General features: G+C 32.9%; 1 protein-coding gene across 3 annotated transcripts in view; it reads left to right on the top strand.

Annotated features, from left to right (window-relative positions):
- The first annotated feature begins 1548 nt into the window (after positions 1–1548).
- Positions 1549–27124, top strand: part of LOC132788697 (aquaporin) — a 31042-nt gene continuing 5466 nt past the window's right edge. The window contains exons 1-3 of one of the 3 annotated variants that reach the window (XM_060796218.1): positions 1549–1912; positions 2203–2442; positions 20160–20344. In XM_060796218.1, the coding sequence (XP_060652201.1) occupies positions 2427–2442; positions 20160–20344 (201 nt within the window). In that variant the 5' untranslated portion in view covers positions 1549–1912; positions 2203–2426. Of the gene's footprint in view, positions 2443–20159; positions 20345–27124 lie in introns of all 3 variants that reach the window. The other 2 variants (XM_060796216.1, XM_060796215.1) reach the window with 2 other exon arrangements.

The following is a 27124-nucleotide window of genomic DNA, read 5'->3' as shown; positions in this document are numbered from 1 at the left end:
TTGGGCCTGAAATAAATATGACAAGGTTCACGAAGAGGTTACGCGCCCTCTCTACAGAGACAGTTCCATCCATTAACTTAGACAAGCAAAAAAAAAATAGGAAAAAAAAACAGTCTGTAATGTGCAATAATAATCAATATTAAAGCGGAACTGAATCCAAAGCCGAACCTAAACGAGGGGAAATTGCTCGAAAAAGTGAAATATGAAAAGTGATAAGCGCAAATTCTTTCAACCATAACCCATTAGCGACTGGCAAAAACAAAAATAATACTCTAATGTGCTGCATGCCTTTTAAATGAACAGCAGTAAAAATAAAAATGAAACTGGAAATGAAAACGAAATTGAAAATATCTGATATGGATGTATTGCCCAGTCTCTGGATGGAGGTCGTGCTTGGATAACTGTTCCGTAATCAGTCTGGACGGATTAAGTTCTTCACATCGATAAGGTTTTCCCCTTGAGCAAGTTAATCTACCTGGGCCACATGTCGCATTATTTCTGGAGTGCAAAAAATGTAGTCTAGTGACGTTATTAATAAAGGTACATAAGTGCAGATCATGCATACTTACTATATGTGATTGATTACAGACTTGCTGCACGCAAATTGTTTGACGAAGATTAGATCTCGATTAGATCTCCGAACTGTTATAATATTGTGATCATATACTGATACAGACATCATTAAAAGCATGTCTTCAAAATAGAAAATCGGAAGCATTTCTGCAAACTGTTATACTATGTTAATCATATACTGTTATACTGTTTATACACTATGATCATAGGGGATATGACAAGTAAGAAGAATATTACCACACTTAATACAAACTGTTATACTACTGGTATACTGTTATACACTATGATCATAGGGGCTTTTGTAAGAAAGAAGAATATTGCCACACTTAATAAAAACTGTTATACTACTGGTATACTGTTATACCCTATGATATTAAGCAGTATATCTTGAATTAATAAACGTTACCCGTAAGAAAAATAGTGTGTTTCCTTGACATGCTAGTTAACATGTTGAAAAGTAGTTAATAAGTTGGCAAAGTCGGAATCCCATATGAATAATTCAGCAAAAATACTAGGCACGAGAAAATGCGTGCTTTACACATTTTTAGAGGGTATACTTGGTATACATGACATTACCAAATAAATAAAAAAGGCAATTCCCAACTAAATAAGTATAAAATTAACGAAGAAACATTTTTCTGCACTCCCGCAAATACTCCCGTTGCGAGCAGAAACTTACAGGGTATACAACCTGTATGCAGAACCATTATTAAATTTGCTAATTAAGTCATAAGGGCAACCCCGAGCCCAATCCAATCCTTTAACGACAATCAAACTCCACTGAAAACTGAAAGCAAACGGCAAGCCCAAAAAACAAAAACAGCAACAACAACAAACTCTAACGGCTGCGCTCTGCTGTTGTCGCAGGTTTGGCAGCAAACGTCAACGTCAACTTCGCTGCTGACGCCGCAGTCGCAGTCGGCGCATGGTCGACTGAGAGTATATCAGTTACAGACACAGCGCCAGCAACGTTTATTTGCGCTCGAGCAGCGAACGTGGCAGCAAGCAAAAGCAAAAGCATAAAGCAAAGACAAACAGCAAAGCCAAAGGCAACGGCAAAACGCAAAAGCAAAGACAAGCAAAATCAAGTGCGAATCGAATCGAATCAAAGCGAAGCGAATCGTTTTGAATTAAATCAAATCAAATCGAAATAATAAATCAGAGTTCGTCGAGTGTTAACAATAATAATTTAATTTAAATTTGAATTAAATTTGTGCAAAATTGTTATTGTTGATTGTTGATTGTTGTAATCGAGTTACGCGCTTTCGTTTCAAGTCAATTAAGACCCATCTAAAAATAAAATATTGAGGAAAGATCTGCAAAGAAAATACGAGAAGTGGTAATAAATTGTTGTCAAGTGAAATTGACAAAAGTTGGCAAATCATAAATAATAAAAAAAAACACTCTTAAATCATTTTTGTGTTTGTGTTGGGCGTTTGCGCAATTGCAACTCGTTCAAAACAGGCGCTTTTCAATTTCGAATTTCAATTTCAATTTGAAATTGAATTTCGAATTGAATTTTTATGGTCAAGTGGCAATTGTGCAACGCAGCCAGCAGCCACTTAACCTTAACAATTATTATTACTATTATTTGGCAATAAGACATTTGGCACAATAATTTCATTCAAGTGCGCCAAAAAATATCAAACAACGGTATCAACAACAACCACAACAACAACACTAACGCACTTTTACCACTGCGAAATAGACAACGAAAGCAAAACAACAAAAACACAACTCAACGAACCCACGCGGCGAACGCTAAACTCTAGTGGCAACAACAACAACGATAACTCCGACAGCAGAAGCAGCAGCCAAAGACAAAGAGGGAAAAGAAGAAGAAACAGTGCAAAATGGTTGAGAAAACAGGTGAGTTTGAGTGCAAGTGAAGATCGAACACATTATTGAGCAGAGTGAATGGAATGAAGTGCGGTTGAATGAGTTTTGGGGAAATTACAAATGAAGGTTAATGATTTCATGCGCCACGAGTGGGAAATTTTGAATACTCGTAGTTTTAATTGCCGAGTACTCCCCCATTTATAATAATTATTTGACTATCTCAATTGTGAAAACATGGATAATCGAAATCCAGCACAATTGAATTCAATAACTTGCTGTTGGCAATCTTCACATTCCATGTTGTTCCTGCATGTTCTATTATGGCAAAGAAAAGAAACTCGACTTGTTTGTAAGCAAGCAATAAAATTTGATGAGCAAATAACTCTCACTTGACTTTGTTTACTTTGCTTCTTCATAAAAATATTACTACTATAAAAACTAATGGTATGTGAGAATAGATAAACTTAATGGAACCAGAAACAACTTGGCGCTTTGAGAGCATATTATTTCATTTATTTAATGTTTGATAAAAAAACATTATTTATATTTAATATATAATTATTATTTTTATTATAAATATACATTTATTTAAGAACTTGTTTATTATTATTTTTATAAAATTTCAGTTATTTTCTTTTAAAAACTTTTATATTAATTTTGTAAAACTTCAGTTACATTCATTTAAAAACTTTTATATTGTTATTTTTATAAAACTTCAGTTACCTTCAGTTTTAATAAAAAATCTGTATTGTAATATTTTAATTTTAAATTATGTTCTTCTTACTTTTTATTCTTCAAAACTATTCTAAAACGATAAACAAATTCTATTTGACAAAAAAAAAATAAAAAAAAAAATCTTAAATAAACATAAGAATGAAATTGTGATAGTAAATAATGAAATATTTATCTAAAGTTGCTTCTATCTACATGAGATAAGAAAATGAAAAGGAAAATTATATAAAATATTGATTAAATTCGTATGCCACAATTCTTAGAAAATATAAATACATTATGAATAGAGTTGTATTGTTAGAAAAGAATTTCAAATTAAAACAAAAATGAATAAAAATGTTGTATGTTCTATTCTGAAATTTATATGTATAACATTTTAGTGTTCTGCAACAGTGGATACGCTAAATATCATGCGATCCAATTTATTTAACAATAAAAATGCCGATATAATATTGGACTTTGTTGCACCCAAAAATATATTGCGCTATTTATCTAATCTGATAATTTCCTAATGATCGGATAATAAACACAGAAGTTGTACGACAAACTGTGTTATATAAAATATGAGGCAATTTATCAGTTCGAGGTTCAACATCTGTTTTTAGCCACATTGTCAAGCATAAATTTGACACAGCTGAACAAAAGAAGTTTAAAAATAAACCCAGATTAAAAGAGTTGTATTTTTAAAAAGAATATTTGTAAGACTTTCAATTTTTCAATTCTTCGGGAAAAGATTAATAAAGGTTTATTTTTAAAAGACAATTTTTCAGTTCTTCGAAAGCTTTCTTTATGAAGGGATTACGAGTTGTGTGTGTTTTAAAAGACAATTGTCAGGGAAATCTTTTCAGTTCTTCTTCGGGAGCTTTCTTTATGCATTTGCATATAAGAAGTTAACATAACGTTAAGTGTTGTAAGATGCCACATTAATCATTTAACAAAAAAGTGTAAAATCATTGGCGCACGTTTAATCAAAACATGCATGCTAAAGATTGCAAATGTTTTTTAATATCTTTCTTTGTGATTGCTGTTGTTGTTGTGGTTGTTGTTGTAGTTTTTTTTTGTTGTTTATCAATAACAAGATGATTGCCTTTCAATATTTTCACCGCGTGGCAAACATGACGGCAAATTAACTGCTGACTTTTGTGGCAACAGCTTCAGCTTTAGCTTCAGCTTCCGTGCCAGTTGCTGTTCGATAATTAGATTCGAGAGCTGAAAGTTGCATGACACAACTCCACCTCAGATAGAGAGAGAGAGAAAGAGAGATGATGATGACTTCCTCGACGAAAGCGGATCGTAAAAACAATAAAAATGAAATAACAGTTAAAAGCGCAAGTGAATGAACTGAAATGTGGCCAGAATCTAGTGTCGAACAGCATCTGGCTATTGAGTACACAACAAAGTCTTATGGCCCATTATTTGTCTCCGGCTATTTGCTTCCAACTGACGTCGAAAATATTTGCTGGGGCTAATTAATTTACCCAGCGATTTGCGTAGACTTCTCTAATTAATGTCAGCCCATATTTTCTTTGTTATTATTTACACACAGTCAATATTTTTATTTAAATTCTCACAAAGTCACAGTTTACATGGCTCTGACCTTGGTCATGGAGTTTTTCCTCTCTGAGTTGTACAATTTTCTTGACTTTGGATAAAAACGTGTCTCTAATTTCACCTGCTCGTGAAATTGTTGGCAATCGGAAGTCGAGACGCGTCGCGGCTTTAAACATTTCTGTTATTGTTGTTGTTGATAATAAAACTGAAAAATTGTGAGTCCCAAGTATTTTGCTATTAATCGCCAGTTGACAATTGACAGTCATGACATCACGGTGAAATTCGCATTCGCACACAGTACAATTTAATCACAAATAATACTCATGAATCGCATCGTATCAATTCGAGTTGAAGATACTTTTAGGCGCCAGTTCTATTGGGATTGGGAACTGAGATTGGAATTGAAACGGAGATTGAGCTTAAATGTGGAATAGGCGTAGCAACGTGTTATTAATGAACACAACTTATAATTAAGTTAATAAGCTGATGTTCTCTGGGATTTAACAAAAGTTTCATGCTCAAATCTTCCCATGGAAAGTTTTTCGTAAACAAACAAAGTCATTATTAGTTGCACACATATGAAATATTATATTTCGATAAATAAAATAGTGATTTTTCAACTCTATTGTGATGCAATTGGCATGCGATCGCCGGAAGCAGTTGATCTTTTGATCACTTGGGATAAGTTTAATCCGTAGATAATCGAATTAGGAAAGCTAACGAGCTTATCGAATCAACACAATTAAAAGTTAAAGTAAAAAATATCATAATTAAGAAATTGTCTTGATTAATGGAAAAAAACTCTTTTATATCAGATTAATGATGAAAACAAATAAATTTAATGTAGTATTTTGTATTTAAAAAATACTAACTTTATTTCATTAATTTATTAATATAATTGCTTGTTATTTTGTAGGAATATTAATCTCTCAGTATTAAAAAAAATACCGAACATTATTTCATTGATTTATTGAAATACTTGCTAAATATTATTGTTTATAGTTAAACACTTATAACTAAAATATATCTAATTTTGCCAGAATATTAATCACTCACTATTAAAAAATACTAGCGCTATTGCAATAATTTATTGTAATGCTTGTTAAATATTAAAGTTTAATAATGAAAACTAATAACTAAAATATATTATTTTTTAGGAATATTGGTCTCTCAGTATTAAAAAAATACAGACCTTTATTTCATTAATTTATTGCAATACTTGCTCAATATTAAATACAGTTTAATGATAAAAACTAAAACCTAAAATGTAGCATGTTATAAGAATATTGATCTCTCAGTATTAAAAAAATACTAACTTTACTTCTTTAACTTATTTAAATACTTGCTAAATATTAAAGTTTAATGATGAAAACGAATAACTAAAGTGTTTTATTTTGTAAGAATGTTGATCTCTAAGTATTAAAAATATACTAACTTAAATATCATTAATTTATTGAAATATTTGCCTAAGTATAAGAATGTCTATAATTTTTACAGTATTTTTTTTTTTAAGAATATCGACCTTTAAGTATACAAAAATATGTTATCTTCATTTCATCAATTTTAAAGTACTTATTATTGACAATGTTATTTCATGTGATATATTATTTAACTTTATTTGCAATGTAATACATTTCAAATACTGTTCAATATTAATTACCTTTAAAATTCTCTCGATAAAAACAACAATTAAATTGAAAAGTAAGCAATCAAAATTTGAAATATTTGCAGATCTGTAGATTGATCTCGTAATGCGAAAAGATCTTTGAACCGTAAACACCGAAATGCGTGTAAAAAATATTGTGAATAAAATCAGCAAACGATCAGTTAATGTGAATTTAATCATTCGCAAACGATTCGCGAATTGTTTTTTTAATGCTGCTGCGATCATCCAAATTCACAATAGATACAAAAAATAGTCTCTATTAGGTTATGGGAGTAGAGAGAATTGGCGCTGATTTATCGATTCTGTAATCGAGTCAGCTTAAAAGCATAAATTAGCAGGCCATAAAACACACCTCCCGCATACAAATTGAATGGAGACCAGAGACCAGAGAGTTGACTAATTAATAAATTTATAACGAAATTTATGACCGAGCAAAAAAACAAGTTTTGCAGTTATGAAGAACTGTGATTCGATTCGTTTTGTTTTGTTTATGTTTTGGTTTTGGTTTTGGATGTTTCAATAAAATCATCACCTAAGCGAGTCAAGTGCTGGGAAGAAAATTAAAAAGAGATAGAAATCCAAATAATCGCATTAAATTGATTAATTATTGTCGTGGGATGATGATAAAGTTGGAAAAACACGCGCCTTTTGTCTTCAGTTTTTTGGCTTTGTTTCTTTGCGACTTTGCAACTTTGTGACTTTTTGTAATTATGGCCAAGGAAGCGAGACAAAGGCTACTAACAAAAATTGATGTGTGTTGCTCGAAAGCGAAAAAGCGAAAAAACGTAATAAAACATTAACCAAACATATGCTCGCATATGAGGTGAATATACGTAAATTAGCCAAGTTATGTACGATTCGCGTGTTTGCAGCTCATAAATGAGTCGCTTGTTCTTTGAACTTATTCAGCATTCGCTATTTGCCATTTAGCATTTTGCCATTTTGCTATTTTGCCATTTGGCATAATCAAGTTGGCAGCAGGAGCAGCAGCTATCAGAGCTGTCAGTGACATTGCTCATACGCAGCGTGGTGCGTTCATCATTCAATGCCACGCCCACTCACTCATCGCTAGTGATTTCTTAAGGCAGGATTCAGGTGTGTCACACAGCCAAGCCTTTGACTGCTGGTGTGGCACGTGTGTGGCATGCCGCGCCTTCTGGTCAAGGCTGCCACAACGAAACTTGCTGCACCTTGCCACTGACACAACATCCTTTTGGCCATGTTCAGGATGTGCCCCAAAAGTCGGAAATCGGAAGTCGACTGCAAACTGCAAACTGCAGCGCACATAAATTTCTCAACCATTTTTTTCGAGCACATCGCGTGACCCCAAAAAAAAAAAACAAAAGTCGAGGTCAAGTCTGTGATAATTGTGGCAAACATATTAAAGTAACTCAACTCATCTGAGCAGACAACTCACACATTCACCCATTCACCCACTCACACACTCGTGAATAGTATTCACTAGCATTCTGTCTGGCCTCGTCATTCGCTTTTATCTTATCAGTCTGCACACATTTCTAATGCTCGTAAATTGCTCGACGCTCGTCGGAGCACATAAAAGGCGGACACCGAAGATCGTATCTGAGGCACTCACTGAACAACCGCAATATGAATGCCACTGAGTGTGAACAGCCATGCCCACTTTCGAGGGCGCAACTTGACAAGTTCAAGTTGACGGTTCTCCACATGAAATTTCCCCAATTTCTTGAGGAAGTCACATAAATTTGCAAATAATAGTTACTAATAAAAATTAAATAGAAAAACAATTAGTCAACTAGTTTATTTTTAGTAAGGAATAAATTAGAATTTCATTAGTCAACTAATATAACTACTTTTAGTTTGAGAATTTAAAAAAAAAGAAATTATGGAATACATGAAATAATTCGTTCAATGAACGACAGAAAATTTCAATTGTAAATTCTAAATATTGAAATAGAAATAAATCATAATTACATTATCAATTTTTATAATTCAATAATCAATAATCAATAATTATAATTTAGAAATAACTTATAATTAAATTTCTCAACTAATATAACTACTTTTAGTTTGACAATTAAAAAAAAATGTAATTATGAAATACATGAAATAATTCATTCAATGAACGAAAGAAAACTTCAGTTGTAAATTGCAAATATAAATATAAAATATAATTTCAGCAATTTTGATGGAAAATTCATTAAAAATATGTCGTAAAAATTATGAAAAACCTTTCAATTTACTGATTATATAGCATCTTAAATAAATTACTATGAAAAATTATTATTGCTCATTAAATTATTTCATTTATAAACTTCAGCCGGAAATAGCACGAAAATGATGTAATCAATAAACAATTGAAACCATTCAGATTGAAAATAAAACAATATTTATTTCTTTAATTTTAAATGGAAAAATCAGTGTCAGTAAATCATCAATTTAAATTTCTCAAATTTTAAATAGAAAAATCATTGTCCGTAAATGATCATATTAAATTTGTATAAACTTTTAAGTAAAATATAACCGCAAAATAGAACAGCGCAAAGTACATTAAAAATATAGTTGTCGATTCTAATAATATTTGGAGTAAATCAATAAATTACTGAGAATAATTTTTGCAGCAAATAAATATATTAATATATATTAAATACTAAGCTGCATTGGAATAGAAAATATCAACGCACATAAGGTTTTAAAATATAATATTTTATTTAAACATTTTTTTCCGTATTCCTATTATATTAGATAATATTTGATTTAAATTGTACTTTATCTTATATGTTACTTAAATCATATTCATAATCCAATTTTAATTCAAACAACAAATGTGCACAATATATAATATAAACCATTCTTATTGTAAATAAGTAACAATCACCAAGTTCCATAATTTATTTTGTGAGATTAATTTTCTTGCTTAAATCTTAAAAAATTCTTTTATAAAAAAAAAACATTTCACGATTTCCCTACTGCCTAAGCAACCCTCGCTAGGTTTTCTTAAAGTTGCCTGAAATTTCCCGAGTAGCTTAAAGATTTACCGTTAGGCAAAGCGGCCAAGAATCAGAGGCAAAACAAACCCATTGATGGCACTCAGATGATAGCGAAAGTAGCTTGCATAAGTTGGAGTTCGAGTTCGAGTTCGAGAGTGAGTGTGAGTGTGAGAGTGAGTGTAAGTGTGAGTATTTGCATGAGTACTCGACCTTGACATTAGAACTGAATTGTACGAGCTGTGTGTAGTGTGTTTGTTAGTAATTCAACATATGTATTTTATTTATAAACAACAACTGAAACGACATCAACAGCAGAAGCAACGGCAGCAGCAGCAGCAGCGAAAGATTATAATCTTTGCAAGCCAAATGCGGAAGAGTTCAGTGCAGAGTCCGGAGGCAAAAAGCGAGCTCGAAACTGTGCTTCTACCTGTTTTGCATAACAATTTCGCGAGTACTCGCCGTTTTGAGTGTGGCATTCATTTGCGCATTATTCGCGCATCGCTCGTTATTCACGCCAGCTCGCAAATGGGTTAACAACTATTACCTGTTAGCTGGCTGTTTGAATGTGTTTTGTTCTTGCCTGTGCCACTTTCCTCGCTCCAGAATTCCGTTAAGCGTTCCGAAGGCGGATCGCATTACACATGCCACTGCACTATGTTGAATTTGACCCTTTTTTGTGGCCAAAATTAAAATTTTTTAAATTAACAAGATTTTTGAATGCAGGTTTCTTGTATAATAAAGGTTATTGCTATAGGAAGGTATTTTAGAAAAGTGGGCGTGTCAACGCCCACATAAATCGAAAAAAAGCGAATATATAAATCAATTTTCAAGTTAGAGACTCGAATTTTGGAACACATGATGAATGTCCTATTTCAAATGCGTCCTGAAAATTTGGTTCAGATCGGATAATAAATATGGAAGTTATTCAAGAAAAAAAAAATCGCAAAGGCTTTAGCAGTTCTGCAATTCTGGTCAAAATGTTGCTTCCCAAAAATTCAAATTACGCAAAAAACCGCAAAAAACGCATAATGAGCTTACATGTTATGAATTGAGAATTGACAGATCTACAACATGTATATGGACACTCACTGAACAAATTTGAACATTTTAGTTAAAACCTTTTGGAAAGTTCAACTTTTTTTCGAAAAGTGACAAGGGGACAACACTTGCTAAATATACAAATTGTTAGAAAAATACGAACAAACCACGCAACATATTAGTATCAATACATAGTAATAACTTGAAGAAGTAATATTCCTTTTGAATTTTATTATTCAATGATTTTTTGTGGGAGATATGCCAATTTGAAATTGCATCGCAAATTTAACATTTAACACTGCACGTATTGTCTGCTTGCAACAGCTTACTTTAACAGCTGTTATTTTAACATTAAACTGTTAAGTTAACATTTTCGGTATACAATATCGCGATTTGATCATTTCTCAACATGGTAACATTAAAGACACGGAAATTTGAATACTTGCGAAAAATGAGTTTTGGCCACGAAAACGGGTCAAATTCAACATAGTGCACTGGAATATCAACCGACTGCCGCTAGGTGGCGTCTTTCTGCTGCCTGACATCTCCTTACACATGCCACTGGAATGTCACCAAACTCCCGATAGGTGGCGTCTTTCCTCCGTCTGCCATCTCATTACACATGCTATTGGAATGTTAGCTAACGACCGCTAGGTGGCGTCTTTTTGCTGCCTGACATCTCTCAATTAAAAATCAATGTTATTTGTATTTGATAACAGGTTGTTTTCGAGTACTCATCGTTGTATTCGCTGTACTCGGATGCGCACTCACTAATTAATTTCTATTGAACGCTTGTCTTTGGCCTCGACTCGATTCGACTTGAATCGATTCGACTCGTGCTGCGATTAATTGGTTCGGAAAAGAAAGCCTTTAATTTGTTAATTGATTCAATTAGATGCCATTAAAACAATACTCTTTAATTTATTTGCGCAGATTTCGTGTGTTTCCATCAGATACACGATCCGAGACATTTGTAGCCTTGCTCGATGTTATTTATATTTATACAATATATTTTCGTTTGTTTTTATTTATCTCTTGTCTGTTTTCTGTTTGTTTGTTGAGGGGGCTTTTAAGTCCATTCAATGTCTTGTCGTCACGCCCTCACAAGCAAAAATAATAATCATAATAATAACAATAATCGCCTTTCATTTGCTTTGCTGCCTTTTTGTGTGTTTATGTGTAAATTTGATTTGATTGTTTCGCTGGCAACAATTATTAATGTGCTCAAAACAATCGCAATTCATTTGTTTGCCTTTTGGCCATTTTCTTAGACCCATTTTCAAACTCAAGATCAGTGATACTCATCTACAACTCTAGTCCAAGGATGTCGAATAAATATATTGTAGAAACAATAATAATAATAAATTTCATCTGCACACGGCACGCCCTGACATTGAAGAATGTTGAAGCGAATCCATCCATTCATACATTCATCCATTTTGGCATCCATGACACCATGACATCTAAACAAGCGAGTACTCGTGAATAAGTGGGCCATAAACCTAGAGAAATTCGCTGAGTAATTTACGGGTTGATTATGCTCTGGCCACCAGATTGATAAGATTCGTCCAAATCCACAGAAGTGGACTTCTGATTTCTGATTTTTGCTACTCAACTTTGTGCGACTTGTGACTTAGCTGATAAGCCAACTGTTGGCCAAATTGTTGCTATCTTTACGAGCATTATCCGAGCAGTAGCCAGCCACAAGTTTAATGCCATAAAAACTCACACACTACTATTTATATTTGCACTGCGAGCAACTGAATAAATGCTGCTTATGGTAAACAGCAGCTTGTGAGCTTATTTCTGTTTCTGTTTCTATTCCTAATTCCAATTCCCCAGTTTAGCTCGTTAAATAAAAGAGAATCTTATCTGGATTTCACTTGCCTTACACTCTTGACTCTCCAGATACTATATCTCTATAGCCTCAACCGATTTTTGCTGCCATTTCGACTCAGTCTCAATCTTATTTTCACTTGGAGAGCAAGCAAGAGCCGAGAGCTATTCCAGGTAAATAATTTTGGATTGGCTTGAAAGCGAGTGATGACAGCTGAAAAAGTTTCAATTGAAAAGTGTTCAAATTAATTATCAAATTTGTGGTAACAGCTGTGAAGTAATTGAATGTGAAATAATAGAACATCAAAATAATAATCATGCAGATACTTTTATTTCTTATTAACGTGATTAAATGATGTCTGACAAATTTCTTTGTTTTACATTCTATTCTGCGCCTTAATATATAAACATATTTAGTTAATCAATATTTATATTTTAGTAGTATACAAAATAATACAAAAATAAAAAAAGTGCTTTAGTTTCTTACTCAACTAAAATGAAGTTTGACACATTACTTTATTTTTCAACATTGTGCTTCTTTATCTTACGATATACTTATTGTGTTTACTTCATGTTTAATATTAAAACTTAACTTGTTAACAAATATACTTGTATTGATCAGTTGTCATTTTGTTATACCACAAATAGCGACACTTCATAAACACTTATTTTGTGCTTTACATTTTCTTTTTTTTTGTATATTTTGTTCGCTGCACACGTTTAAGTATCTAACAGATACTTTTGCATTGAATGTGACGAGCACGTGCTAATACTTTCTAATCTGAGGAATTCCATAGATATATTTTTGATTTATTGGCCACGCTTCCAGAAAGAAATGTTTAAATATGGAACAAATACTTTTTAAGCTGACAAATTGAATCTATTTTAGCGTCTTATGTATAAAGACTGCTAATATCTTTAAATAACTTGCTTTCTTTTGTATTTGTTTTTTATATAAAATCAGGTATTAAACACTTTACTTAATTTTAGAGTAAGAAGAGATTACTGGCTGCTAAGAACTTTAACTCAACTGTTTCTTTTTTATCATGCAATAAGTCAGGGATTAGATTAAGGTTCATGTCTAGGCTAAGCTAAGCTTGGATTACTTTAGTCGAGTGCTTTGAAGTTTGGCAATTTCTCAAATCAATAGAGATAACTTTCTAACTTTTGCATTCTTCCACTTCAACAAGTATTATATATAGTATGTTACTTTGAGTTCATGCCTTGATCTTTCAGAGTCGCACGCTTGCGAGCATAGTTCAGTCAGTCAGTAAATAGATGTCGAGTTAGAGTATTGAAGTTTCACTTGTGTTTGCTTATCAAACATAAATATCTACACAAGTATGAATACGAATACGAATACGAATACGAGTCTGAGTATGTGTTTAGTGTGTTACCCCATTCCCATTTGGCCATTGGCAAGGTGAAACCCATCAATTATACTCGCACCCGTAACCCGTGAGTCAGTCGAAGTCGGTTCGGGCTAATAGCTTATGGAATCTATGTATATGGCATCAAGTATAAAGTACTATAAGTATATTGTACAATTTGAACGAGCCTATCAACAAAAAAAAGCGGCCTAAGCCAGTTGGCAAATAGTTTTATTTGCTCTTAAAATAGAACTAGTGGCTGGCTGTTCATAGCGACTAATTCAAGTGCTAATCAAAAAGGGAAATATTTATATTTGTTTGCGACTTTGTGTGTGTGACAAGGGCGAAGTTAACACCTCGTTTGAGTCAAGACCGTTGCCATAAATCATTTGAATTTTCAATAAAAATTTAAGCAGTTGCAATTTCAATTGCCCATTTCCAGATGACACTGCATTTCAAGTTGAAAGCCACAGCCAAGAAAAGCTAATGCTTAGCTGGTTTCATTGAACTTGAATTGCGAATTACGATTTGCGATTTGCCTCGAGTCAAATGATTAATATACTCGTAGTTGTTGACCGTTATGGATAGAGCGTATTAATGATGAGCAGCATTGCAATTATTGCTTGATTGATAGATTGATTGATTGCCGGCTGGCTGGCTAGACTGATTGATTGATTGTCGCACACATTAGCATCGCTTGTTGCAATCACCCATTCAATGTAATTACAGGCTTGACATTTTGCAGCCTTCATTCACCTGTTGCTGCTGTTGCTGCTGTTATTGTTATTGCTGCCACAACTGCAACCTGCAGCCAACTACTGGTTGCAAGCACAGCTTGCAGCATTTGCATAAACAAATTGAGCGCACAATGCGTTAAACAAATGTCCAATGCAAATAAACCATAAATTTTGGCTTATGCTAATTGCCTTTGCCGTTTGCTGTTTGCCGTTTGTCGCTTTCAGTCTCAGTTTTTCAATCGCAGTCGGTGCGCGGATGTTGTCAACAAGTTGATCTCGTTTCGTCGAGATTTATTTATGATTATTTCATTTTCAATTCGAAATCTTTCAATCTCTACCATCATCTGTGGGTGTTGGCATCAGACGCAAGACTTTGGCATAAAAGAACGCTGACATTTGTGGGTCGCCTTTGATCTGTCAAATTGTTGCGATTTGATGAATTTCAATTAGATGGTAAATTTGGAATTTATTGGCTGAAAGCATTGTATCTATTCTTTAAATTCCAATCGCTTAACATAGTTTAAAGTCTAAGGCAATACCTTAACTTGTTCGAAACATTAAAAGTGTAGGGTTTAATAATAACATTCGCAGAGATTAAAGTATAATGTGAAACACTTGCTACACAATCTGATAAGATTAAAAGTGTAGCAAATAATTCTAATAGAATAGTAATTCTAATCTAATAATCCACAATTTCTATAACATACATTTTCTATCTTAACATTTTGAGCTCATTAACAGCTCAAGGTTGTGGAGGGTATTACTTTTAGAGATAAAGAATAAAGAATCATAAAGTAAAAGTGTTAAAAATTTTTGTCGGTCATAAGGAACCTTCCGCAAAAACTAGAAATAGAAAGTAAATATTGTGAGCTATAACTTTATATAACTACTACCCATAGAGTAGAAGAAATTTAAGGAAGTTTGTTGATAGAAGTTATTAAATAAAAATTTTTGTATAGGCAAAAACGCCTACTTACTAGGGGTCCTATTTTACACTCTATAGTAATACTGTATCAACATATCTTAATAGCTTTTGGTATATTTTTAGTATTTATACGGTATATTAATTTGGTAGATTTCTTACTTGTTTTGGATTGATTTAAATTCCTTTGTTTTACAATCAGGTATGTTTTGTGCTCTATGGTATATTTTGAATGTAGTACGTCAAAATACCAAATATTTTTTAGTTATTTAGAATAGTACCACAATGTTTTGCATAGATAGCCAGCATCTTACAGTCAAAGACGCTCGACTGTAGCTATCTTACTTGTTTTGGATTGATTTTAATTTCTTTGATAGGCAATTTAGTATTTGTTGTGTTCTATAGTACATTTTGAATGTAGTATGGGAATATGCATATTCTTATAACATAGTATTTAGTTCTTTAGAAATACAACACACTGTTTACCCTTTTTAGAATATAAGTATCAAGAATTTCACAGTTGAGCATCCTCGACATTAATCTTCTTACTTGCCTGTTAATATATTATAGCAATTTTAATTATGCTTTTCAATAACATGACAGAAGCAATTAGTTCTTCACTTTTCTTGCAATTTATTATTGTACTACCCTCAATCGATTAATTTGTTAATAGCTTTATTATGACTTTTGTGGAATTCTTTATCTCGCCATTAGCTACCGAGTAAAGTTGAACTTTCTCAGTAGCTATTTCTCAGCTATGAACAATTTGTGCTGCGATAATATATGCCGAGATTGTTTATACTTTGTCAAGCGTTTCAAGTGTAAATTGTTCGAAATGTGTGTTTTATCGCAATGATTGACTTTGATTGATTATTTTATTCGTGCTCGTGCAAATAACTCGACTATAAATAGTAAGTAGTACAGTAGTCGCAGTCTTTTGAAGAATTCACTGGATGCCGCTGCCTGTCATAAGCTCCCGCATATAGAATTTTTCCTCTCAATTTCCTGACGATTTTCAACAACACAACACATCAATCAAATCAAGTCAAGTCGCATGCTGAGCACGATTGAATGCATTTTGTTTGGTGTGGCGATTGCACAACGACGATTGTAACACGATATGTGTTCTCTGTGTATGCCCAATGAATATGAATCTGAAATGTTAGTCAAGTGGTTGTTTTACGACGGTGTGGAGTTAACTGTTATTTCTGGTTAAACTATTTGCACCAAGCCAAATAACTGGCGCTATGTTTCAGTCACAGTCACAGTCTGTGTCTCTCCCTCTTATCAACGTGTCATGGGACTCTGGCCAAAATGACAACAATGTCGTCAAGTGAGGAGGCGTGAGCAACATGCAAGATAATTGGCGTATTAAGTGAAGTATGCGCACCTCACTGATAACGTGGCTTATCAGCAACCAACCAGCCAGGGGGGCGGAAGACAACGCGGGGCCAACTTTGGGGAGCACTTTTGATGCGTTGACACGCTGCCATTCACAACGGCACTTCGGTATCTATTTACAAGCGGATTACAAGCAGCTTTATGACCCATTTTACGACCGTCTGCCCAGCAAATCCTTTTCTAAGAACCCCAAAAAAGTCAAGAGACTTTGGAGAGAGAGACCGCGACAATACTCGTAAATATTCCAGTTACAAGTGGCTATTATTGACAACGTCACTTATAAGCAATAGTCTGGAATATAATGCAATACTTAAGAGTGCTTTTGTTATTTAAATACTCTGCACGTGTATGTAAGAAGAGAATGCATTTATTATCAACTTGTCAGCTGAAGTTCAGACATTCAAAACTAAATGCCAAGTAATTGTAAATTACTGAATTCAAAGCTTAAAATAATAGTTTAGTTAATAAACTTAAAACATTAGTTAAATTCAGCTTTTTAGAAAAAAACATTCTTATTTTAAGATTAATACCGAAAGACATTATTTCTGCTGCAAAAGATCTTTAATTTCCATTAGTAACACAGAGTTATCAGAGGTAATTTTAGTAGCTTTTATTTTATAATTTAACCTTTAAAAGTTCACCTTTAAGAAAAGTATTAATGGAATACTCAGCTTACATTTCTTTATAAAATCAACAAGTTATAATGCCACTGTCGAGTGTGGTCGACTGTGAGATACTCACTACTCCACTCTCAATAAAGGCAAAAAAACAGCAGAATTATTATTTAAATGTACTAAATTAATATACCAAAAAGTATATTTGATAAAATATACCAAATTGCATGCTGAAAAGAATATTTGGTAAAATATACCGAAATAATATACCAAAAAGTATATTTGATAAAGTGTATCAAATCCATATACCAAAAAGTATATTTGGTAAAATATACCAAATTGATATACCGAAAAGTATATTCGGTAAAATATACCAAATTGATATACCAAAAAGTATATTCGGTAAAATATACCAAATTAATATACCGAAAAGTATGTTCGTTAAAATATACCGAATTAATATACCGAAAAGTATTTTTGGTATATTGATATAATAAGAAAGAAAAAACGTGCCAAATTCAAGAATAAAATCTTGAATCAAAATTGGTTGATGTCACAATTTAACCAATAAGTTTTATTCGTAAATCTAGATCGAAGTTCGAACATAAATCTAGATTGGCTAATATTTAAAATCGAGATAAGAATCTTGTTTCAAGAATGCAAAAATCTCAATACAACTAAATAATAATAATAAAATATTTTAATAACTAATAATATTCTACATATCAACAAGATTTTATTGCAAGCTAAAGTCTACTTTATTGTCATACCTAAATCCACAAATACAGCACTAAATTTTAAATATAAACAATGCGATTTGCATTACACCCTACCTTACTTTTATAGGATATAAAGACTTGTGCATTTGGTTTAAAAGAAAGTCATAAATAGCGCTAATTGAAATGTGTGTGTTCGAGTAAAACGGCACTTGGAATAATTGAGATATTTATGCCAAAACACGTCGAGGAATTAGCTAAACAATTAGCACTTCCAAGGCAGCTAATAAATCAATAATATTATTGCTCATTATTGAATTGTTAAGAGATACCTTCAATATTTGATTTATTCGTTTGTTTAATATAGATTCAAATAAACGTTTGCATTATTAATACAAATAATCGCAGGTATTGAGGGGATTGCAAATGAGGCGCTAATATTACGACAGCATTAACGTTATTATTTGTTTAAACAAATTAATTAACACCCGCTTTGTTTTTTTTTGCATTCAGCTAAGGTAAACAGCAAAAAACAGCCACAACAAATTGCCGCTAACTAAACAAATTGTGGGAGGAAGCGAAGAGTGCAGAGGGCGAGTGCGATTAAACAAATTAATTAATCAAACAATGTGAAATTGCGAACGCAAATGCAAATGCAATTACGAATACGAGTTTATCAACAGCTCATGAGAAGTTTTTTACTCTAACTAGACTATGCGAATTTATCCAGAGATTAAAGATTAAAGAACGTTGTGCAATAATTACCTGCAAACAAATTGTAAATAATGTAATTGTACAACAAATATCAAAATTATGGCTTTAATTCTTCTACTGTGTAACTTTCGCACCTTTGGGATTTTATGCCTCAATTATATAGTTTATGAATATGGTAGTTGGTAGTTAGATAAGTTCGTTAGTTGATTGTTTTTTATACCCGTAAACAATAGAGTAGAAGGGAAGCTTTATGCCTGCAGGAAATGCATATAAGCGGCAGAAGGAGGCATCTCCGTCGGTCTGTCCGTCTGTCCTTCTGTCTGTCTGCCTGTCTGTATAAAACACTGGACCTTACAGACTATAAGAGATAGATCAATACCAATCGACAGTACTTGTTGCACGCAATATTTCCTTGTCACGCCCTCTTTCGACCTCGGAAATCGAAAAAATTAAAAACAAGAAAAATTTTTAAGTTAGAGAAGCGTTTTTTGGTACATACAATAATAACTGCAATATTTGATTGCGATCAGATGAAAATTGTACAATTTACTTAAGAAATACTTTATGTTAAAAACGCCTACTGCAATCGGGTCGGATTTGCTTAGCCTGAGAATCTGGTATATTTAGTACTCTATGATATATTTTGAAAGTAGTGCTATATAAATATACCAAATAAAGCAGATGGTATTTCTTAGTATTTTTGCTGTGTATTTTTAGTATATGTGTAGAATATGGTTTTATGAGAGACGGGTAGCGGGTGTCGCAGAGTCGAGCAGACCCGACTGTAGATTTCTTACTTCTTCTTTTTCAAATTATGCATATTTTCGAGAGATTTATTTTGAAATAAATTTCAGTTTATAAATATTGTCGCTAATTTAAATAAGTGCATTAAAGAATAATAAAACTATTTCAACGAAATTTGTTAAGCAATTATATTGTCTGAAATTTTAATTATGTTTATAAGTGTTAAAATATACCAAAATTCTTATAAGATATGTATAGTGGTCAAAAATTTCATGTTTACTATCTGAATTGATAATTAACAGCACTAAATATAAATTGAAATTCCCACTTTAAATAGGATTATTAAATATTTAATATCATAATGGTTATAAAAAGTCGTAGATCGTTTATTGATTTTTTTATTGAATTTAATGAGCCAAGACAAACTCGAATAGCTGAAAAATTAATGTTTTCGCAATAAAATATATCATTTTTTTTTTGAGCTGCGCTTATCGAGTGACCTCTATTCAGAATCAATAAGATCGTGTTAAATCCCAAAAGCACAGCCCACATTTCCTTTTCAAATCGATTGCAGATCGATAGATCGAGTCTCACATAATAATTAATTAGTATTTTGGCATGCGTTGGGCGAGTTCTTAATCAAAACGTGTTGCTCCTAATGAATATTAATTCATAACGAATTGCTTTTATTTATCTCTCTCTCTCTGTCTCTGTCTCGTTTTCTCGCTCTCTTTTAGATATGTCGAAATTCGTAGGCGTTGCCGATATCACGGAGAACAAGAAAATCTGGCGCATGCTGCTTGGTGAGCTGGTTGGAACATTTTTCTTGGTTTTCATCGGCGTTGGCAGCACGGCGACCGGAAGTGCAACAGTGCCACAAATCGCATTCACCTTTGGCTTAACCGTAGCCACATTGGCTCAGGTAAGTTAAGACTTAAGATTGCCATCGAAAGTTTTATTTTGGGCCAATAGCCATTGCCAATTTGCTGTCAAAGCTCGATCGCTCGCTTTGCTCGAATAACAAGCAAAACAAAATCATGCGTTCAAGGACACGCCACCGCCGCGTTACACTTTCAGCTTGGTTCGGCTGAAAAACTCATTCACAAGCGCTACGAATGCAGTCGCATTTTGGGCAAGACATTGGCATTTAAGACAACGACGACGAGCGAACAAACAAACGCATAAAAAATAACAAAATCGACGCCAATCGACGACGCGTTGGCCGCGCGCGAATGTAATTTACAAAATTGACAGATAGATTTACAGACGCACAAAGATACAGATACAAATACAAATACAGTTGCAGATACAGATACAAATACAGTTTGAGATACAGATACAAATATAAATACTAATACAGTTGCACATACAGATACAAATACTAATACAGTTTAAGATACAAAGCTGTAGCTCTGATCATGATCATTAGCGCTGCGCACGCTGCGTATGAGTAACGCACAATGTTGCTGCATACAAAATGCGAATACTGTGAATGTGAATGTGAATGCGAATGTGAATAATAAATGCGTACTCGCTGCTGCGACTGCGGCTGCGTCGGCAATTAACATTAATCAACACGCAAAATATGCAATTAGATTATTATGCGTTTAATTACGTTATGCCTTTGATGTGTGTTCGTTGTTGTTGACGATGTTGTTGTTGTTGCTCTCGTTGTTTGTTTCGCGCATTTTAAGCACTCAAAATTTGCATTGATGACAACACTTTGGCATCCCAAGCACAACTAATTGAGACTTATAGCTGACATTTAGATCATATCTAATAATTATCGCTACTTATAGACTGGAGAATATCTACGAGAATGCTGATTAATTACCCAATAAATGTAACTTTAAAATTAAAAACGAACACTCACGTCATTCATAGCTTCAAAAACTAGGGTTAACAATAAAGATTATATGTTGTTAGTTAAAAAATAATAGCTTCACTTTTATGTAGATAATAATGTTATTAGACATGCGTATTAGCTCAAATTTGATAACAATAATATTAATAATTAATGAGCAACACTAAAAAGTTGTTGATGTAGAAATAGACACATTTCTTACACCTCAATATATACCCGTATTTTACAAATTTGTAATAAATTATTGTTAATTCAGTATATTAAATTTACATAAGTCAAATAACAACACCTATAATAGAAAAGAATTTAAAGAAAATAAAAATAGCGCCTCTTTCAAGAAGTATTCATTACAAAAGCGGCTCCAATTTAACTTTTATTATACTTAAATATGTTTTTAATCACCAAAAAAGGTTTAAAATAAATATTAGTGCTATTCTTAATTTCGCAGCTGATATAAAATCACTTTTTTCAATTGTTACATTTATATGGTTTAGAGATTTTTAAAAAGAAACCTGTATGAAAGCTACAATCGGGTGTGCTCGAGTGTGATATACCTGCTACCCATTTTCAATAACAACAGTGCGATATTATTCTTAAAATAAACCAAATATACATGACAAAAGATTCTAAAATATACCGAAGACTATTTTTGGTATTTCAGCATGGTACTACATGAAAAATATACCATATAATAATACAAAATATATCAGATTGTCAGGCAAAGTAATAAAGACCCGATTGCAATAGGCATTTATTGCCAAACAAAGTTTATTTCTTAAACTTAACTTAGGCCACCAAATTTTCAGGAATTATAATAACTGCAGTTATTATTCTCTGTAAAAATTAAACGTTGGATGCTGATGTAAGTCCATTTTTTCCATTATTAGATTAATATAGTTTCGAGATTTTTAAAAAGAAAAAATACTTTCTTAAGGTTAAGTATAGAGAATTAAATCTGATCTATAAAATTTATGCTTAGATGGTTTACTTATTAGCATGGTCGTTACTTTTCCCGCTCTCAACTATTTGATAATGTGTTGAAATGGTAAAAGTTGTAAAAGTTTTCACGTTCTGCGAGATATCACAATAAGTTGCAAGTTACAAGTTGCAAGTTGCACACGTGTGCCCCCAAAAGTGAAATATTGAATGTAACACAAATTGAGTAATATCCATCGATGCATCTCCAGCTGGGTTTTCCACACTTTCGCCAATTGGTAACAGATTCGTTACGATTGCCAAATGCCCGCGACAGGTGAAAGATAGTCACGAGTGTGTTTGTTGTTGTTGTTTATGAAAACCGAGCAATATTTCAGCGATTAGTTGCAGTGGCAGTTTTAGTTGCAGTTGTTGTTGTTGTTGTGGCAGTTGCAGCTGCAGCTGCAATGACGTGTGCCACGAGACGTGGTCCGAGTGTGGGCATTCATTTGGGTTAACTGAACTCGATCCGTGACCAGACAATGTGACGACAATTGCCTTTAGCTCCAAGCTGACGACGATTCCCCATTCTCTCTATTCGATATTCGTTATTCACTGTTCACAATTCACAATTCTCCAATCGCCCAGTCAATGAAGTGTAACAAATGAAAAACGTGACAATTAACTGAAATTTAATGCTTAACACTCACACACACACAAAGTTAAGACTTATATGGAAATTGAAACCGGAGAAGATTGCGACTGGAATGTAGATTTTGTTGAGATTTTTGTTGAGGGGGGAAGGAAACTTATAAGAAGATATACTATGCACATATATAAGTAGGAAATTAATGCGAAAAATATTAACTTGAAATTAAGTTCTAAGTATTTTTAGGCTAAGCAAAAAAATGTATATCAGGGATCTTTTAAAACAGAATCTATAAAAAAATTAAAATTTTGTTCTATTAAATTAATATCTTTTTATTACAAATTCTGCAAGAAATGAATATGTAAAACCAAATTAAACATTGAAAACATTAAATTCAAAATGTTTCGCTTTTTATTAGTTAAGCAAAAGTTTTATGTTCAACAATTAGAAGACATTTAAACTTGGAATCTGTGCGAATTTATTCTCTTTTGAATTCGACTTTAATAAGAGGTTGACTAGTTTTGTAAGGTAATAATTAAGAATTTTTTATGTATCTATTTAAAGTCGATTATAAACAGCCGAATAAAAAAAATGTACTTTTTTAATTATAAATTAAATAATAACAAAAACTTTAAAGAATCTTATAGTTAACATTATTGAATTCAAGACTGTAGTTCTTAAAAGCAAAATAGTTAAAATAAAAAGAAACGAATTCAAGAATTTTTAAGTTTTAACTAAATTAAACTTAAATATAGTTAATTTTGTGTAAGCTGAAACTGAATTTATAAGCGAAGTTTTCAAATTAACTAAACTTAAATATAGTTAATTATGTTTAAGCTGAAACTCAGGCTCAAAAGTCGATATAAACTGTTAATCTGTTCTTAACGCAATCTGAAACTTTTCATAAGACTTAAGGACTATCTTAATTGTGATCTGTTAAATCAGACTTTTCAACAGATAGAAGTTAAAGGCTATCTTAATTATGATCTGTTAAAAGTGCCGCCCACTCGTCAAAGTATCAAAGTATCAACTCGTATCTAGATGCGACTTTTAAGGCAGTCAACAACACAAATGTTATGCATGAGTTAAGCGCTGATCCCAGCTGCAAAAGTATCTCATAGTATTCGCTTTCCCCGCTCTACACTCGCTTTCCCTCCCATCAAAAACAAATCGCTCCATTTGTATGCAGTTTGCAAGTTTGGCTCGTTTGATGTGGAGACGTTCGCTTTGACAGCTTGGCCAAAAGGAAGTGGCACACAGCAAAGACCACAGCGAAAATGCAAATAACAATGCAAATAGCAATAGGCAAACGCTTTTTATACCCGCTACACATAGGGTAGAAGGGTATTTTAAACTTTGTGTCGGCAGGAAGTGTATGTAACAGGCAGAAGGAGTCATCTTCCTATAAAGTATATATATTCTTGATCAGTGTCAAAAGTCAAGGCGATCTAGCCATGTCCAGCTGTCTGTCTGGCTGTCTGTCTGTCCGTCTGTCCTTATGAACACCTAGATCTCAAAGACTATAAGAGATAGAGCTATAATTTTTTTCGACAGCATTTGTTATATTTGCACGTAGATAAATTGACAAATCTCGAATAACAAGCGTAATTTTAAAGCTAGAATTTTGGTATATACAATAATAACTATAGTCCTTGAGATTCATGAAAATTTGGTTGCGATTACTTAAAAATTGTAGAAATTATTTAATAAATACTTTTGTATGGCCAAAAATTCCTACTTACTAGGGATCTTAGTCGTCTTGGCTGATAATCTGGTATATATTGCACTATATGGTATATTTTAAATATAGTACCATATCAATATACCAAATAGATATTTTTATTATATTATGTATGTATTATAAATACATATTTTTAGTATTTTGTGATTATTAATTTGGTATATTCGTGCTATATTAATTTTGTATATTTTTGTATATTTTGCTTTTATTCAAAATGATTACCTGGTATCTCACAGTCGAGCACACTCACCTGCAGCTTTCTTACTTGTTTTATCTTGGCAAACGAATCGAAGGGGGAAAATTCCAGCATTGCTTTTGATGCGGGTCCCAAACGAATCACATGAGTGAATGTGTGAATGAATGTTTGAATGAAGAATGCCAAGAAGCGCTTGAAGTCATAAATTGTGTGTGCAGTTGCCGGCAATCGAATCAGACTTTTGAAATCAGCCACAGTGGCTGGCAAATATATTTTGGGGGTTGGGCCCATTGATTAATGGGCAGATGATCCGTGAATACTACTCGCTAAATTATGAAAAGGCCAATGTGAAATACGCCTCGAAAACATCTCTAGCAAATGGAGTCAAAGTCGCTAGAATCAAACCTCCAGCAGCAATCAAGGTGCAACATGCAAGATCAATAAAAGCCCAAATCAACGGCAACAACAACGACAACAACAACAACAACACAACTGCAACATTGGCAACGCAAAATTGTGCGTGCGCCATTCACAAAAGTTGAAATCAAACGGCCCGAAATCAGCGTAAATGGCAAAGTCAGGCTTGACGGTTTGGGCCAATGGCTCAAAGCGAACTTGAAACGTTACACAGCAACAATCACCAACAACTAGCAACAACAACTAGCAACCAGCAACGACAACAACAACAACAACAACGTGCGCAGCGGGCAGTTGCAGAAAAGCAGAACGAAATAAACAAGTTAACATTCAATTTAACAAAAAGCTATAAAATATGATTTAAGCGCAAATGTCGCACAACAACTTGGACAACAACAACATTAGCAACAACAACAACAACTTGGACAACAACGCAGACATTTGTGCGCCGACGCTGCGCATGCGTAAGCCTCGATCCCAGCGATCGATATCTCTATATACTATACACTCATATCTTCCATGGGTAACTGACAGTCAAAGCGACAGCCAGACAGCCAGAGAGACAGACAGACGGACAGACAGCCAGACACTTAGTCAGTCTCACACGCAGTTAACCAGTCTTTTGCTTATACCTTAACGCAAATTCAAAGCCATTAAAATTAGACGCGTTGCAAGGTCACAATCTTTTCATGTGTATGTCAAAGTTAAAACAGTTGGTGCTAAAAATCTGCCAGACAGTTCAGCCACATTGTTGTCTCTCTCTCTCTCTTTCTGAATACATTGTATTTTTGTTATAGCCCAATCGACCCTCTGCCACATATTCAATTACTCTACAGACTCTTTGACAGCGACGCAATTCAGTTGCGAGTGTTGACATCATGCCGACTGACGCCTTAGGCTGGCCAATGACTAATCAATTTGACCAAGTTAATGACACTACCTGTAGTAGAAAAGGAAAGAATTTTAAAATAAAAGTAAGATATGGCTTAAGATGAATACAAAACTCACCATAAGAATCAACAAAATATTTTCTAAGAAACCAAATTTCTGCAAGAAATCATTTGACATAAAAGTTGTTCAATATTTTTAATCAATTGTGAGATTAACATTTTATGTAATATAAAATGCTATGACGGTTTTTTTAACCTCATACAAGTGTCAATGCACACCTCGTAGATAGGAAAGTCATTCGTTACTTTGCCATTTACTTGAACTAAATAGCATTCATTGGTTCTCGAATTGTATTTATATTGATACATTAGAGCTGGCACATGAGAATTTGGTTCTTCGTTGTTGTTTCCAAATTCTGGTTTTCCACATGGATCCGCATTTAAATATTCACAATATTTATGGATTCGATTAATAATTAATGCAAAGTTAGTTCTTTTTATGGTATACATTGAATAAATAAGACTAAATATACTAAAAATATGCAGATATACTAGGTTTAAAATGCGAAACGGTATTTTTTCCTACCAATTATATTATATGTTATACTGATATAAGTATAACATGTGAAATGGTATTTTTTTCATATCAAAACTATATTATACTGCTATATTTACAAGTATATTTAGTATAATTTTATTTATACCGCTTTTATTCCTTACCTAATGGACTGGAATGCACAGCACCAGCAACCAATATCAAGAAAAGTACAGCGAATTTCATTCTTAGTTTGTTGATTATTTATAAGTTATTATTTAGCTGCTCACTTTCTCTACTTTAAGTTGTTTTTAGAAGAGTCAAATACGAACTGAGCTGTTCATTAAACAATTGTGTATTTTATATGATTTAATAATATACTAAATACTTCAGAAATTCTTAGAACTTTCATGACCAGTTGTTGATATTCCTGATTTTACTTCTAAACAAACAACAAAACATATTTGAATATTGAATTATACGTATTAACACCTA

Source organism: Drosophila nasuta, chromosome 3 (genome assembly GCF_023558535.2).
Source record: "Drosophila nasuta strain 15112-1781.00 chromosome 3, ASM2355853v1, whole genome shotgun sequence".
Lineage (NCBI taxonomy): Eukaryota > Metazoa > Arthropoda > Insecta > Diptera > Drosophilidae > Drosophila > Drosophila nasuta.
Note: the sequence above shows the minus strand (reverse complement) of the source record. Positions and strands in the feature narration are given on the sequence as shown.